Raw genomic sequence first — 16,573 nt, 5'->3', positions numbered from 1 at the left:
ACCAGAAAAACAAAATATAAAATATCCCCAAAATAATTCGTACTTAATGGCCGATGTTTTAGTCTTGGTCGGTGAACTGTATATCTCTCTACCCTCATTGTTCCTTCATTGCAAGCGAGAAGTAAATACATGAGCAGAGAGCTCCAAACCCATCACAAATTACAACCAAAGCCAGTGGCAGCATCATTATTTGCTTTGCCCCTAACAAAAAATGGTACCAACATCACTTGTCGAGGTTATTTTGCTTTAGAACGGCATATGTTGGCTCGACCGGACAAACTGAAGTAAACAGTGACGCAGAACTAAACCACTAGCAGGGCAGAGGAGAGATAAAGGCTACGACTGAAAGCTTTGGTGGAGGTTTAGTACTTCAATTTTGTACTTAAAACGAATACATTTGTGGTTAGATTTGGTATGGAATGATGACAAGACTTGTTTTGGATTGCTGCAGGAGCAATTGCTTTCTCTTTTCCATGTTAATATCAAAAGGGCTGGGCAGCAACGCATAAGAATCATAACCTTCTTAGTTTCCTACACTCGTATACTAATCCTTAATGGGCAGTGCTATTTGAATCCATTATTTTCCTTTCGATACCCATTTTTTTAATTAAAATAATTATCAAATTATAATTTATTATTTCAATTTGCTATAATATTATCAGTTCTTATCTATTATTGTCATTCAAAGTTTGTACATCTCATATTTGAGTAAAAAGTTTCTAATAAATTTACAGTGGTACATAATTTTTTTTTTTTTTTTACATAATGGGTGTTTCTTTCATTTTGTTAATTTTTGAATAATTTTACAATACAGTTGCATTTGTTAATTTTTGAATAATTTTGTTTGTTAAGTGCAATATTTACTTCATGTATTACGATAGTTTTTTATTAAGGGAAGGAGATGGACGAAGAGAGACTAAGGTCAAATAAGTAATTGATAAAATTATATTTCACAATGAAAATTTTAATTCAAAAAAGGATGCAATAAGGAATTAAGTGGGTTTAAATTACTCCACCCATTTAAAAAAAAAAAAAGTCCTACTTTATACACTGCTTAAAATTCTAAAAAGATCCTAAATCTAACTATTTAAATTAGTTAACTTTATTTATTTAAAACACTAATAAAAATATTCAGTATATCCTATCTTAAGAAATTTATTTTATTTTAATAGTACTCATATATTTTAATTGCTTAAAATGAATATTTTAATAGTACTCTTATATATTTTATTTTTAAAAAATAAAAAGAATTACACATACTTTGTAATTATTTTTTTAATATTGATTTCCTCAAAACTTTTAGCATGCATTTAGTACATTGTATTGTATTATGTTGTATTGCATTAACATTGTATTATAACAATGTTGTGTAATGCTTGCTACTATATTGTATTGTGTTAATTTTTAATTATACTATATTTGGTGTTGAACTATACTGTATTAATTTTTTGTGATTAATTTAAATTATATTTTTAGAAAATAATATTTATTAGTACTTAGAAAAATAATAAATATAGAATCTTAAATTTTAGGAATCTAACTTTTTTTAATATAAATGTTAGAAAATTCATAATTTATTCATATTATTTTTATATTATTAATTTCAAATTAATATTATTCAAATTTATTCATATTTAAACATTTATTATTAGTTATATTAACTTATTGAATATTAATCAATTTTATATATTAGTTATTGTAATAGAATTAAATAATACATTATTTAGTTATATTTTTAATATAATAAAAATAAAATAAAATAAAATATTATTGAGTATTAAATTATAAATTTATATTAATAATTATAATGTAAAAATAAAAAAAAATATATTAATATTATATAATATTCTATTAAATTATAAAGTTATATTTATTTTTTATTATTACTATTAAAAAAAACACTAATGTGGAAACACTCCCCCAGAGCAAACCCAATGCGTTTTGAAACAATTACCAAACATGAGATTGCTTAAATCTAATGAAGGGCCCACACACAATACTCTGCAATCCCACATGCCAACCATATTTTTAGGTGTTGTTTGGTTGAGAGGGGAAAATAAATGAGAGAAAAATAATTTAAATTTTATTTTTATTTTCATTATTTTGTTGGACAAAACATATAAAAATTTAATTTTCATTAGAATTTAATATCTATCATAATGTAGAATTTGAATTCCGCACCAAGGAGTGAAGAATTTAAATTCTCTCTATATTGGAAACCAAAGCTTCCAAAATTACCGTTCAACTTTTTAACTTGTTTAATGCCATTAATAATTATTATTTATAAATTAATTTTTATCAATTTAATATTATAAATGATTTTATATTAATAAAATTTAATGAATTATTTAAGAAACTTAATAAAATAAATAAAATATATTTAATTATTTATTTAATATAAAAATATAAATTAACCATCGTCGGAACTCCATTGGACAGTCATCGGACCGCTGCTGGACCATCACCGGATGACCGTCGACCGTCGCCATATATATATATATGTATGTATGTATGTATGTATTCTAATAAATTATGAATTGTTTTAGCACTTTTTGATATTAAAAAAATTGGTATTGATATTAAATTATATTTCATTACTAATATAGATAATTTAATATTTAAGTAAATGATAAATTTGTCTAAAGAAAAAAATTGTAATTCCTTTACTTATTAAATTTTATGTCAAACCAAATAATAAAATTTAATTTCACTATTCTCCTCTACTTCTTTCTTCTCCTTTCCCCTCCATTCCAATTTTTTTCTCTCCTCTCATTTCTTCAAACCAAAAATGGCCTTAGAGTTTAGGACGTGAGAATTATGTGTCGCACAATGAGTATACTATATTGGTTTTCAAAGTAACTATGTGATATTAACTTATAATATCACATAATTAACTTATATTAACTTCTCAAAAAAAACTTATAATAAATTATTGTTAAATGTAATTTACATGAAGGTTTGTTTTGTAATGATTTTTTCTTAAATTAAAGTGTTTAAAATAATTTTTAAAGTATAAATAACTCAATCTATTCTAACATTGCTATGTTAAGAATATCTCTAAAAGTCTCTTCAAATAAGATTTTATTACTTATTTGAAGAGTCACATCAGCATTTAAGATTCTAAAATGCACTCCAATTCCGATTCTTCAAATAAGAAATGATTCGCTTTATTCAATTTTGTAAAGTTATTTTTCTCACTTTTCAATTTGTATTTTATTACTTTTTATTGGAGAGAGAGAAGTACTTTAATTACCATTTATTTTTTCTTTAAAAAATATTTATTTAATTAAAATAATATTAACTTATTTATATTTAAAAAATCTTTTAGAGAATAACATATTTTTCACTGTCTTTTTTACTACATAAATAAACAAATAGATATTTAAAAAATAAAATTAATAGAGCTTCTTGTATGCTCGAAGGTGTTCGTGAAGCTATCTAACAGACTGTCATTTCCTTGAAAATTCTTCCAAGAAGATGAATGTACATTGCCCCTCTTTTATATATATATATATATATAATTTTCCTCAGAATCAGCCTTGAAATCATATGTAATCAACGATCACCATGTATCTTTTGATCCGCTTCAATCCAACATCTTGAACTGGATTTCAATGTGGCCGATAAACTTTTTAAGAAAAAGAATTTACAAACCCATGATACAGTTATATTACAAACCCTACTGGTTCGAGGTGTTTTGGCCACCATCGCTGACAAAAACAAGATGGTCACCGTCTCTAATCACTTCAATATCTTCAACTTCAGCTCCACCTTTGTTTAAAACTTTAGCAGGCGAGATTCCAAATTTCTTTTCACCAATGTCAAGTAGCTCTTGAAAGGTAGAGGGAAGCAGCACAAGCTTCCCTGCAACTTCTCCCTTTTCTGGACAACCGATTGTCACTCTAGCAGAGTTAATGCCAGGAGCTTTGAATACTTTTGTGTGCTGAGGCGGAAACAGTATATCTTTTTCCACATTGTGGGCGGCAGACATTATTCCAAATAGTGAATTGTGGAAGTTATTAGTCCTACGCCTTGAATGGTTTTGGCTCCCTGACCCATCTACACCTTCGAAAGAGACTTCATGGGTTATCGGACGTATAGCCGGCTCACTTGTGAACCTCCCAAGGTAGTGAACTTCTTGCTGCGGCCTCTCAGCAACTGAAATGATAGATTGAGCTTTCGTCTCTTTACAAGATTGGAAAATGCATTTTATTTCTTCATGTCCTTGTTGATCAGCTAGATCCCTTGGCGTCCAACCATGGACATCTGGTTTATCAACATCAGCCTTTTGATCTAAGAGGAATCTGACTATTTCAACATTGTCTTCACAAACTGCAACATGAAGAGCTGTGGAACCATTGTTCCTTTGACGTGTGACATCCCCCCCATAACAAACAATTTCCTTAAGCAACTCCAAGTTGTTCTGCTCAGCAGCAGTGCATGCGAAGTGTCCCACATCTCCAGAGTTGATGTCTGCATGATTTTCCATCAGCAGTTTGATCACGTTTTCGTGACCACCCAGCATCGCCTCCCATAGAGGTACATTCCCATCCGAGTCTACAAGGATGTGAAATTAATTTTAAAAAAAAAGTCATTACAGCTATCTGTTGGACCAAATAACATTATAATTCATGCTCAATGAAAATTTTGCATGCTCAACTGGTTCAAAGTAAAATTATATTACACAATATGTTTCTACTGTAAACAAGCAAAGACGAATGGGACAAGTCAGAAGCACATGATATTTAATAATTTGGGATCATACAAAAGGCATATACAGTGCAGCAGAATCAGGTATGTGTGTGACGACGTCCAGATGTCCAGTTGACTAAAGAAGCCTTATTTAAAAATGTGCTCAACTCTGTCATAAAACTAGGCGTGCCAATACATAGCAGAAATGACCTTACAACATTAGTCCATAAAATTACGATAGCATGACTATATCAGACAGTCATGCATCAGAAACAAGAATATATTACAAAGAATTTAAAAGTCAACAAACATGAACAGGTCTTAATAAGATAGATTTATTTGCATTGACTTACACAATGCCAAATATTTGATCAAAACAATATAAATGCTAGCAGAATGTGACTTCTGCATTATTGAGACTAATATTAAGAAAGAGAGTGATGACCAAATCCTTCACAGAGCTAAAATTGGTTTTTATATAATTCTTTAGTTTACAGTGCAGGATCTGTACATGCATGCCTCTAATAATAATGTTTATATATGATTATAAAACAGTTGTTCTGGATAAGGGTGTAAGTAGGCCAACTAGAAACTGAACTAAAAATGTACAGAACATAACCAGGACCACATGCTGAGACTAATCAATCAGGGCGAAACCATTCACACAATATGCAAAAATAGAAGAGATTTCATTCGCTTTTAACTGGAATGGATGTGACAGCAAAATGATAAAATACAATCATTGTAGTCCCATTATATGAATCTACCCGCCATAATATTTTAGGGTGAAAAAAAAAGAAAGAAAGCAAGAAGTAGACAGTGGCCTCAAGTATGTAAAATATTTCAAGATTTAACAGAAAACAATACTCACGAAGTTGATTCCACCTTAATAAAAAAACAGTAGATAAAAATTTCTGGAACCATACAGAAAGAAGAAAAAAGGAAGATAATTTAAGTGAAGAATAGTTAATGCACAAAACCAAAGAATCTGATTATGTACTTGGTAACCAGCATACCTATACTATTAGGATCTGCTTCATAATCCAGTAGGAGAAGGACACAATTCTCACTTCCTTTGGATGCTGCTATATGCTGTTTGAAATAGAACAAATTAAAAAGGAGGAATTTAATCACATTGTTACAAGAAATTGGTATTGAAAAAAATTCAGAGTTAAAATGAGTTAAACAAACCAGGGCTGTTCTTCCATTGTTGTCTGATTCATTAGGATCAAGGCCCCGTTTCAACAACTGATGCAACAATAAATCATCTCCTCTAAGTGCAGCAAAACATAGACTGAGAGGTAGGTCCATTCTTCCACGAGCTAGCATGTTCTCTGTCTCCAACAAAACTCCCTCCATAATAGGATCCTTGAGGTCTTTTAAATGCTGCCCCAAGATAAAAAAAAAAAAAGCCAAGAACGTGCATAAAATGTTAAAAGGTTACAAGGTTATGACAGGTCTAAATTGAATATAACCCTCCAAATCTTGGAAAGTAGAAATGATCAGACTACGGAAATTTCAAGGTACTAAAAGATTATAAGTTCTACCTATGGGGTGAATAACTACGTCTTACAGAATGTACCGACCTGAAGGAGATTATTCATGATTATGGTCCCATCTCCTACATTGGCCTGAACAATATTCAAGAATGTGGTACGGTTCAGACGTAGTAGCTGGCTCAATCGCTTGGTCCGCACAGTAAACAGTTGTGGTCTATAGCATAGTACTCCAATCTCTCCACAAATTTCACCAGTTTTTGCCTCTCCAACAACCTTCAAGCATTTAACATGATTTCAGTAATCATCCCATATGTTGAAGACAATTAATTGACAAGCATTCCTTTTCAGTAATTAATAAAGTTTGCAAACGATAACACTTGCCTGTTCAACTCCATTCTTGAGGACCAATAGATCCTGTGAGGTCATTCAGAAGTTAGAGGCATATTGACTATAATGAGAGTTTTGATGTAATAGATAATTTTTGCTACTGCAATTTAATAACAAAATGTAGCTTGTTTTTCAACTTCAAGTGCATGGTTAAAAAGATCTGACATCGAACACTCATTTCTGAACAATGAAAAACAAAAGAAAGAAATAAAAAATTACCACTGCACCAGTCACAAGAATGTAGAAGTCTGTCGGTGCTTCATTCTGCAAAATCACATCTTCTTTTGGAGGAAAATATTCAGCTTTCATCTCTGAGACCTTCAAAATTTATTTTCAGAAAAAAAGATGCAGGTGTAAGTATTCACTCTGAGAAAAGGGAGAAGAAAAAAAAAAAAAGATGCATCAAAATACAAAACTGCAGTGTGTTTTTCATTGAATTACCAGCTGGAAAAGCAGGTCATTAGAAACCCCTCGAAACAAATACACCTTATCCATGAGAGAGTAGAAAAGATAGTGTGAAATGCTAGATCGAATGGCTTTAGGAAGAGAATCAAGAGTCTCTTGCTGCTGTAGTCCCTCCGAATCTGTCCTGAACTTCAAACACAAATGTGCCAGCATCTGATCTTGCAGACGAATGGGCAATTGATTCCTCTGAGCAAAACTTGAGGCAGCTTGTATGGTGTCCCTCTGAGATTTTGGGATACAAGGAAGGAAAGAGGATTTTAAAAGAAAAGAAAAAGAACACAAGCTTTCCAAAAGAACTCACAAATGTCAGGATCTGAATATAACAATAAGTATTGACTCACAAATTTTCTAGTTCGGCTAGTTCCATGGACAACCAAGTTGGTCATGTTACCAATCAGATACGCTGTCAATCCAAGGTTGAAGAGCATAAATAAAATGTCAAAGACCATCTCCCTCGTATTCACAGGATGCAGGTCACCATAGCCAACAGTTGTTAGCGTAGTGATAGACCAGTACATTGAAGTCACATAGCGAATCCAAAGGCTCTTTTCAAGGAAGTTTTGTCCCAACGACGCTCCAATCCAGGTTCTCTCGGGGTTGTGATAACGAGCAGCCAGAAGATAATAGAAGCATCCAGCACAGTGAACAGCAAAAAGGGTGACCTAAAAAAGAATCCTATAATCAGGAATAAGGCTTATTAAAACACATTTCTTTCATTGAAGGAAGGCATAGAAATTTTTCTTTTGGACACTTACAAAAATAAGTTTACAGCATCGAACCCAAAAATAATTGTAGTTCCTATCTTTCTCCAATCTGTTTGAAGAAATGATGCAGGGTGAGTCCCTAGCAATAAACAAAATATCCACAAGACACTGTTAACAACTGGGAAAATGTCTGTACCTGGAGAATAAAGCACTAACTCTTCTGAGACGCCAAAGGCGAAGCATGTTGAATAAGCCATAAGACTGGAGCGGTTTAGGTGAAATCTTCTGAGCAAGTTCAGATGGGATTGTGGATATGACATCAAAGACCAACCAGGAACTTGCATACTTCCAAGCAATCTGCTTTGGACAGTCAACCAGTAGGTAGGTGGCTTTGTCGAGGTAAGCCACAAAGAAAGTGAGAATGATATCAACAGCAAAGAATCCATTCACAACATTATCAATGACGGAAAGTGGTCGCTGGGGCTTCCTAAGGAATCCAAATTCGAATGGTGAAGCCCAAGCTGTGTAGATGACCAGAAGCACAAGATAAGTCTCCCAAACCCTGCATGCATTACATAAAATTCAGAACTAGTTTTAGCACAATGTTACTTGTTCTTCTTGTATGATATCAGAAAACATTTTTTTCCCTGTCTTTCTGTCAAATGATCAAGAAGCACAAGAATTAACAATTTGGAAATGCAACAAGTGATAGAAAAATCTATGTGCATCAGTTTCATCATGAAAAAGAAAAGAAAGAATCTTCAGGATAGGAGGCAACCATGTGATGCTTAGCCCCCCAATTAGGAACTGCTAAGTCTTGACTCCAGGAAATTCCACAAAAACATGCCGTACGGATGGCACTTTTAGAACAAGAATCCATGATTCAAATAGCATGCAAGTGAAGAAACAAACAGAATTTGATGAAGAACAATAAAATGGGAAAAAAATAATAAAACACAAATAAAAACAAAATACATTAGAAAAAAAAAACTATTTTTTTAATGGGAAAATAATAATAGTTTAGTTGAATATGAAAAGAAAGGTTCGCGAGAATCAATGTGGCTTGTTTGTAGATCCCACGTCAAAAATAATGTTAAAGACACTCAAGTCAACATACCAGCCATTAAAAAAATGAAACAGAAAGAGAAAAAGCAAGTCTCAGGGAAAACAGAGGGGCAAGCACCTGTAACGACGATCATAAGGGGAAACAATGAATCTCCTGAGCTTGACTCTACGGTTGCTTCTTGCACCGAGCGAAGGAAGAACCCCGGTAGAGAGACTGTAATGACTGCCGTCTCTTGACAACTGCTCTATCTCTTCTTGCCCGCAAACGGACACCTTGAACCCGCTTCCTCTGTTTCGTTGATGGCTCGCCATTAATTTGAAAAAAGAAAAAGGGGACTCTATTTTCCTCTGCTTCTTGCCTTTTTTTTTTTTTTCTAATTTATCCCCTGTTTCTTGTGCAATTCTGGTTTCGAGCTGCCCCTCTATATAAGGGCTTTTGCATGGTCGAAACTCCGCTTCATCTCTCTTTCTTTCTTTGTTAATGCACGCTGTTATGTTTGTTTCTCAATTTACAGTTACTTTCTGTCCTTTGTCCCCGATCCTACCCCACCATTGTTAATTTTCCAAGAATATGTGTTTTTACCCTTTTGCCCCCCACCTGTGGGCTCCATATTGTTCCAATGATTTCAATTGAATATTCCAGTACCAGTTTTGAACCTTAAATCCGACCCTTACCAAATTGGGCTATTCCGTGACCCTTAGAGACACTTCCATTGAGTACTTTCGTTATGATTTTCTTTAAACACTGTAGATGTGCCCATATCAAAACTCAACAAGAGAAGTCTCTATTCTCAAATAAGTAGTAATCTCTTTTTATTATTTTTTATTAAATATAAAATCTACTTAATTAATTCTTGCAAAAATTAAAATATGCCTTGGAGAAGTCTAATATAATTGCAAATTTGAAATTGAGGTAAGTTTAAATTACCGGACTACTTTAATTATATTTTCCTTAGATAGAGATCCTCTCTACTCACATGTCAGATGATTGACATGCGATTCTTATTAATTTAAATGATTGTGATTTATTTATTTAATTTAATATCCAAAAAAAATTAAAACAGTCGAAAATCAAGGCAAATGTAAGGCGAGTAAAGAATTTCAATCCTTATTTTCTGGAAGTACATCAAAATAAAATTTTTTTAAGAACTCAATTTAAATTTTTCTCTCACATTCGTAGTTAGATGAAAATATATACTCATATATTGTGATAGAGTAGAGATTTCACCTCCTAGATATCGAATATTTCCAGCTATAGTCTCAATAGGCCTCTAATGTACATATAAGTTCATACTCTCAATAGGTTTGAAGTAGTAAATACGTGATCGCTTAAAAAAACATTAATTCTTCAGTACGAGTAGCAACACCCTATGCAAAACTTAGATCAAGTCCAACCCAAATGTTCCTCTCCAAAAGGAAAGGATCTACTCCAAAATGGGGAAAAATTAAATAAAAAATGAAAGAAAGAATACTTCTTTTATTAATATTATAATTATTGATATTATAATTAAAATGCCAACTTCCATCTTCACATACAGATTATCTCACAAACTTAGAGGGAAAAAAAAAAAAAAATTGATAGCCATCTTGTAGGGGGTAGTCTCTTCAATTTTAAAAAGTAGTATGTATAAAGAAAAGAAAAAAAAGGGTAGCTTCTTCACGCCCCAAAAATATGAAGAATTGAAGATTCAGTCTTAGAAAAACATTAATGCGAGGGTCCGGCGGGTGGCCCTTTTTTTTTTTTAATAACATTAAAAAACATGCCATTACAATTAAATTAAATCAAACCATAATAAGCTAAAAAAATAGGATTATTAAATCGGATAAGAATTAAAAAATAAATAAAATAAACGCATGCAATAATTTTGGATATGTCCTGGGTGACATTACATACAATAATCGCAAGTTGTAGCCAACTCGCGAGCTGCAGTTAATGTCGTTGGAAGGTGCATCAACACTCGCGTCGAAAGCGAGTGAAAGGACATTTTGAGGCTGTGATTCCCCCTTGTATCACGTGCTTTTCATACGATGAAAGTGGGGCCCGGTACGACCACGTGACTCGGGCGTTGAATCTGGAGTGGAATTTTCTAATGATTACGATAATAGTAAATAATATCTTTGGTCTCCCTTTGAACATTACTATTTATGGAAGCATAAAATCGTATCTCGGTAATGAACCCTTAAAATGGGAAAAAGCCGTCCTCATCTCGTTTTAGGGTTTGATGCAATATTTAATTAATAGTTCATTTTATCTCTATTTTTTTAAATAATAGTCCAAAACATAATTTTATTAATTTACCATATAATTTATTAAAGACAAAATAAAATTTTCAATTAAGGATAAACAAATTATTTTAAAGTAAAACTCTCAAATACAATTATATCACATCTAACTTTCTATATAAATTTAAAATCTAATATCAATTTAATCAATAAATAATAAAAACACCAAATCATATACATATAATATAATGACAAGAAAAAAAAAGATTTCACACATATTTTTACTTTTATTTTTCTTTCGTTAAGTTATTCTTAAATTTTAAATTTATGCATAAAGTAAGATGTTATTCAATTGTGTTTGAAATTGTTTGCATCTATATAATTAAAAATTTTATTTTGTCCTCAAATGAATTTTATAGTATACTAATAATAAAATTATACAAGGGTGTTAAGTTATTATTTAAAAAGTTAGAATGAAATAGATAATTTTATTACATCAAACTTTAAGCATGAAAGGACATTTTCCCCCCATAGGTTTTGCTAGAATCAGATTTAATAATTGTCCATTAGTGCAATGATTAGTTAACAAATCACAAAAGACAAACAAAGAGGAGTGCATCAATTTGTACCGTATCTAAACTACCCAATGCTGATTGTGGAGGCAATGCAATTATGAAGGAATTAATGATCCCTCCCATAGTAATTCACTTGCCTTTTCACATGTCTAACCTTGATGGTAAGTCCAAAATAAACTTCGATTCTTTTTTTTTTTTTCTTCTAATACTATACAGAATACAGTACATTATATTTTGTAAATTGTAATAAAATAAATTATGTCTCTACCTAGAAAGCTCTGTTACGAAGGACCGTAGTTAGATTGTGTTGGCACATAACAAATTGAATTTGCATCTAAATAATTGGTTTAAAAGAAAAGAAAGTAACACTATTATATATAGGCCCTCTTTGGAATTGAGGCTGTGGAAAAAAAAAACTATAACTATAAAATAAAAGTTAATATTATCTAGTAACTATAAAATAAAAGTTAATATTATCTAGTAACTATAAAATAAAAGTTAATATTATGTAGTAACTAAAATTTTAAATAAATTTTTTGATAAAATTAGTAAATATATAATAGATTTTTCATTATACAATTATAAAATCATAAATATATAATAGATTTTTCATTATACAATTATAAAATCAAATTAACTTAGTTTCAAAACTATAATAATTAGTGTTTATCAAATATTTTAATGTAGAAGCTTTTAAACTACAGCTGCGCAACTCAATCCCAAACAAGCCTATATACTTTCCAAGAAATGACTTATTCTTAGATTATAAGTCCTAAATGAGATGACATTCATTAATATAGTAGGATAGCAAAAGTAGAATAATGAGGTACATAAATACATTGTTCTAAATATTTTCTAGAGATGGATAAATACACCTTATGACAAGACTAGATGATGCAACAAAGAGGAATTTTATTATTGAAAGTTATTTTACAACCCTATAAATTATATAAACAAATTGGAATCTTACTCAAACACGAAAAATAACTTCCAACTCTAATTAGACTAAAATACTAAAATAAAATATGAATTAAGTATTTCGTTAAATATTTAACTAAGACATAGTAGACAAAAATATTCATTCATTGAATAGTGACCAATGTATTAAGTTTACATTAGCTCTTAGGATTGATATAATTTGGGTTAATAATTAAGAATTCTAGTATTATTCTTTAAAAAAATATTTCTCGTAATTAGAATTAAATTTATACTCATTTGTGAAATGAAAATTAGTTTATGATGTTCAATTTGTACAAACTATTTAAACGTAAATTTAGTTTTTCTAAATATAGTTTTTTCTTAGTAATTAGGAAAAGAAAGCTATTTTCATCTCTAGGGTTTTGATGCAATAACCTATTTTATTCTTTTTGTTTGATCAACAGTCTATTTCATCTCTATTTTTTAAACAATAGTCCAAAATATCCTTCCATTTTATTTATCGTTAATTTATTGCATAATTCATTGAAAGCAAAATAAGATTTTCAATTAAGAAGATATAAATTATTTTGATATATATACACACACACACGCGCGTCGATCTTTATATGTTTTGGCCACGTCCGTTTCCGCTCCGAAGAGGAAGGTTTGGATCTTTCAATCTTATGTCGTGAGGGATGTGACCTATGTTAGGTCCATAAGATACCACAGCTTTTGGTGTGGCCAGTTAAAGATGAACTGAGATATAGATGAATGAAAGAAAGATTGCTCTAACAGCAAGGGAGAGGAGATACCTACTTGGTTGACTGGCTTGGCTGGCTTGACTGACAACTGATACCGAACTGGCTTTGCTCCTTTTCTCCCAAGGTGTATAAAATTACGTAAGTGAGCACAGAAACTTTGAACTCTTATATATATATATATATATATACATATCTCGACTTAATTCTGACTATAATATTATAGAATTTTATTGTATTATTAAAAAAAATATTTTACGAGAGTTATGTGACGGGAAATCCAAATATTATGAACTACAAAAGAACTAGATTTACTTTCAAAATAATTATTAGGGAAAAAGTCATGTTCATTGCTAGGGTTTGATGCACTAACCCGTTTCATCCTTATATTTTAAATAATAATCAGTTTCATTCCTACTTTTAAAATAATAGCCCAAAACATCATTTCGTGAATTTACTGTTAGTTTATTATAAAATTCATTGAATGCAAAATATAATTTTTAATTAAATACATGAAAACTATTTTAAATAAAAGTATCAAACACAATTAAATAACATCTAACTTTTCATATAAATTTAAAATTAAAAAATAACTTAATGAATAAACAATAATAACACTAAAATTAAAATTATATTGAGATCTGTACAAATATATATGTTTAAATTCCAACTAAAATATCAACTTTAAAATGAATGGAGTGGTCTAATATTTGTAAAATATAAGACTTTTTACTACCATGATCACATAAAAAAAAGCCTTAAAAAGAATGAGGTACAGACGTGTAACCAAGATGCTAATAGGCTGGTCGACTGATGTAGAGATTATTGGTAGGGTAATTAAGAAAAATGTTTAGTTACGTTGGAATTTACCTACGGTGGAGTATGAATACCAATCACATATAAAATGATAAATAATAAATAATAAATTATAATAAATTTTTTATTACTTATTATTTTACGTGCTTCAACTGAAATTTATACTCTACCATGAACTCCAACGTCACTACGGCGGAAAGAAAGAGGAATTGTCTTTTTGTTGATTTGTTGGCTAAGCAATGAATTGAAGAGAGAGCCACGGCTGAATCTGCGCCCAAATTTTGAAATCCCGTCATGGTTCAGTGTGCCACTGTAAGGTCCCATAATACCCTTACCGCCATACACAAATGACAGTAAGGTCCCTCATTAATGGCAAGTAGACGACATGAGATGGACCCATAATACATCCATTCACTTCTCCAACTCCCAACCCTTCGTTGACAAGTCAACTCGAAACAGAGCTGACTTTTGAGTATATGTAGATATATATTAACTTATCCGTACCATAACACTTGCATTTGAGTAGTATTAATTTGACCTTCATTATTTAAGTCGCAAAGTTGGCATTCAAGGCATTTATTTTTCAATGTAGGATTCCATTTTGTTATGTATACATTATTGTTGTGTAATTTGTTGTTTGTTGCTACGAACATTTTATTCAGTATGATCATGAATAGACGTTTTATTTTTTCTATTTTTTCTTTTGAAATGAGTATACTTTTTTTAAATATTGATTACACATCAGAACATTAAATTATTGTATTATATAAATATTTACAACTGTTATTATAATAAATATTATATTAATATTTATAATTAAATATATATAACTGAGACTTATATTATTACATTAAATTCTATTAAGTATATGCTCAGACAAATAACATTCACATACAAAAGATATCTCTACTCCACTCACATTTCACAAAAGAAAAAAACTTACGAATATTTTAAGCCCCACAAATTTAAACCGCTGCCCTCAGAAGTAGGGCATCAGCTCAACCACTGGCGAATGAGTACAAGTTAGATATCCCCGAAAATACTATTTCGAATACGTGACTGCACACAGTATGATGAAATGATATGAGCAAAGAAATCTGAACCAATTTTGTATTTTATATATATGGGTGGATCATATGTCTGGGCCCTGTTCATCACCAAGCTAAAATTTAGCTAGGCAATATATAATTAATGAACAGATTTTTCGGCCCTTATGTGAGTCGTTGACACTTGTAAGTGTGTTTCATTCACAAATCAGCAGGGCCATTTCTAGCCTTATCATCCGAGTCATTCTCATCGTCAAAGATGTGGAGAAGATTCTTCATCCAAAATGATGAATAATCAGCCTTTTCAAGCATTGTATGGACAACACGTAGTTAGGCTTAGCTAGCTAGCTAGCTAGCTGCTTCACATAGATATCCTCACCATTCAATGTGATGACGAAAAAAATAAATATTAAATTCCCATTAACAAAAGCGCAATTAGGGATGACAATGGAGTATATATGGATTGGAATTATTCTATTTTAGATTCAGATCCATAATAAATATTAAGATTTATATCTACTCTAAATTTATCATAAATTCATATTTTTCGTTCTATATTCATATCTAAAAAATAAATAAATATTTATATCTACTCCAAATCTAAAAAAAATTAAAATTCAAATATACTCTAGATTCATCATGAATTCTAAAACTCAACAATAAAAAAGTAATAATTTTTTAGAATGAAAATTGAAGGCTAAAATGTTTTGATAACAAATAAATTATATAATTTATCTCAAAATATAATAAATATTGTAGTTTATACTTTTACACCAAAATAATAAATAAGAAAGATAATAAAATATTCTTCAAAAGTAATTGCAGGAGTAAGGTCAATATAATATTCTATTGTTTCCTTCATCATTCTAATATCCACACACACCTACCCTCATTCTTACAACATTAGATAATGAAATATAAATAAAATATGATTTATATTCAGTGTTTTATTATGGCCATATTTAACTAAATATATGAATAACTATATTCCTTAAAAATTATTTGGCTAATATGGTAAAATAAATTGCCAAGTTGTATTACTTGACTTGCAATTTGAATATTGCATGTACATTATAATTCTACAATTATTATGAGACTTTTAAAATAAAATAAAATTAAAACATTGGTGGGTGGATATGGATATGGATTTAGATATTATGATAGATCCAGACCTGCTCCAGATCCGTCTTAAATCCACACATCAATATTCAAATCCGATCCAAATTCATTTTAAACCGACCCAAATCCGATTCGATTGGATTTGGATCACCTGGATCTTGGATCAGATCCAATCCATTGCCATCCCTAAGCGCAACTTCACGTTCTTACCAGACATAAAAATGTTGAAGTGAGCATTTAATTTAATAAATTTAATTAACTAAATCAGTGGGCATAACAGAAGTATGAAACCTAGAAGAATCAAAT

The 16,573-nt window shown here is 30.5% G+C and overlaps 1 protein-coding gene across 2 annotated transcripts; it reads right to left on the bottom strand.

The window, feature by feature from the left end:
• Positions 1-3,497: 3,497 nt before the first annotated feature.
• LOC102611571 (potassium channel AKT1) lies at positions 3,498-9,316 on the bottom strand. Of its 2 annotated transcripts, XM_015529599.3 has the most exons (11): positions 8,931-9,313; positions 7,944-8,309; positions 7,799-7,856; positions 7,385-7,705; positions 7,020-7,265; positions 6,798-6,896; positions 6,573-6,605; positions 6,279-6,464; positions 5,884-6,078; positions 5,709-5,784; positions 3,498-4,557 (listed from the first exon to the last, which is right to left on the bottom strand). In XM_015529599.3, the coding sequence occupies exons 1-11, from the start codon at positions 9,122-9,124 to the stop codon at positions 3,680-3,682; spliced, it is 2,652 nt and encodes an 883-aa protein (XP_015385085.1). In that variant the 5' UTR covers positions 9,125-9,313; the 3' UTR covers positions 3,498-3,679. The 2 variants fall into 2 exon arrangements, with proteins under 2 accessions (XP_015385085.1, XP_052298871.1); XM_052442911.1 differs by having other exon boundaries at positions 5,709-6,078; positions 8,931-9,316.
• Between the last annotated feature and the right edge of the window lie 7,257 nt (positions 9,317-16,573).

This window comes from Citrus sinensis, chromosome 1 (assembly GCF_022201045.2).
Source record: "Citrus sinensis cultivar Valencia sweet orange chromosome 1, DVS_A1.0, whole genome shotgun sequence".
Lineage (NCBI taxonomy): Eukaryota > Viridiplantae > Streptophyta > Magnoliopsida > Sapindales > Rutaceae > Citrus > Citrus sinensis.
The sequence above is the reverse complement of the archived record's forward strand: the minus strand, read 5'-3'. Positions and strand labels throughout refer to the sequence as shown.

What these genes read in the sequence shown, in the direction of transcription:
- LOC102611571 (XM_052442911.1), bottom strand. Translation starts at nt 9,124, where the DNA reads ATGGCGAGCCATCAACGAAACAGAGGAAGCGGGTTCAAGGTGTCCGTT. An exon ending in GATGCTGTAAACTTATTTTT is followed by an intron (nt 7,706 to 7,798) that starts GTAAGTGTCCAA and finishes ATTCTTTTTTAG; the next exon opens with GTCACCCTTTTTGCTGTTCA. An exon ending in ATGACCTGCTTTTCCAGCTG is followed by an intron (nt 6,897 to 7,019) that starts GTAATTCAATGA and finishes TAAATTTTGAAG; the next exon opens with GTCTCAGAGATGAAAGCTGA.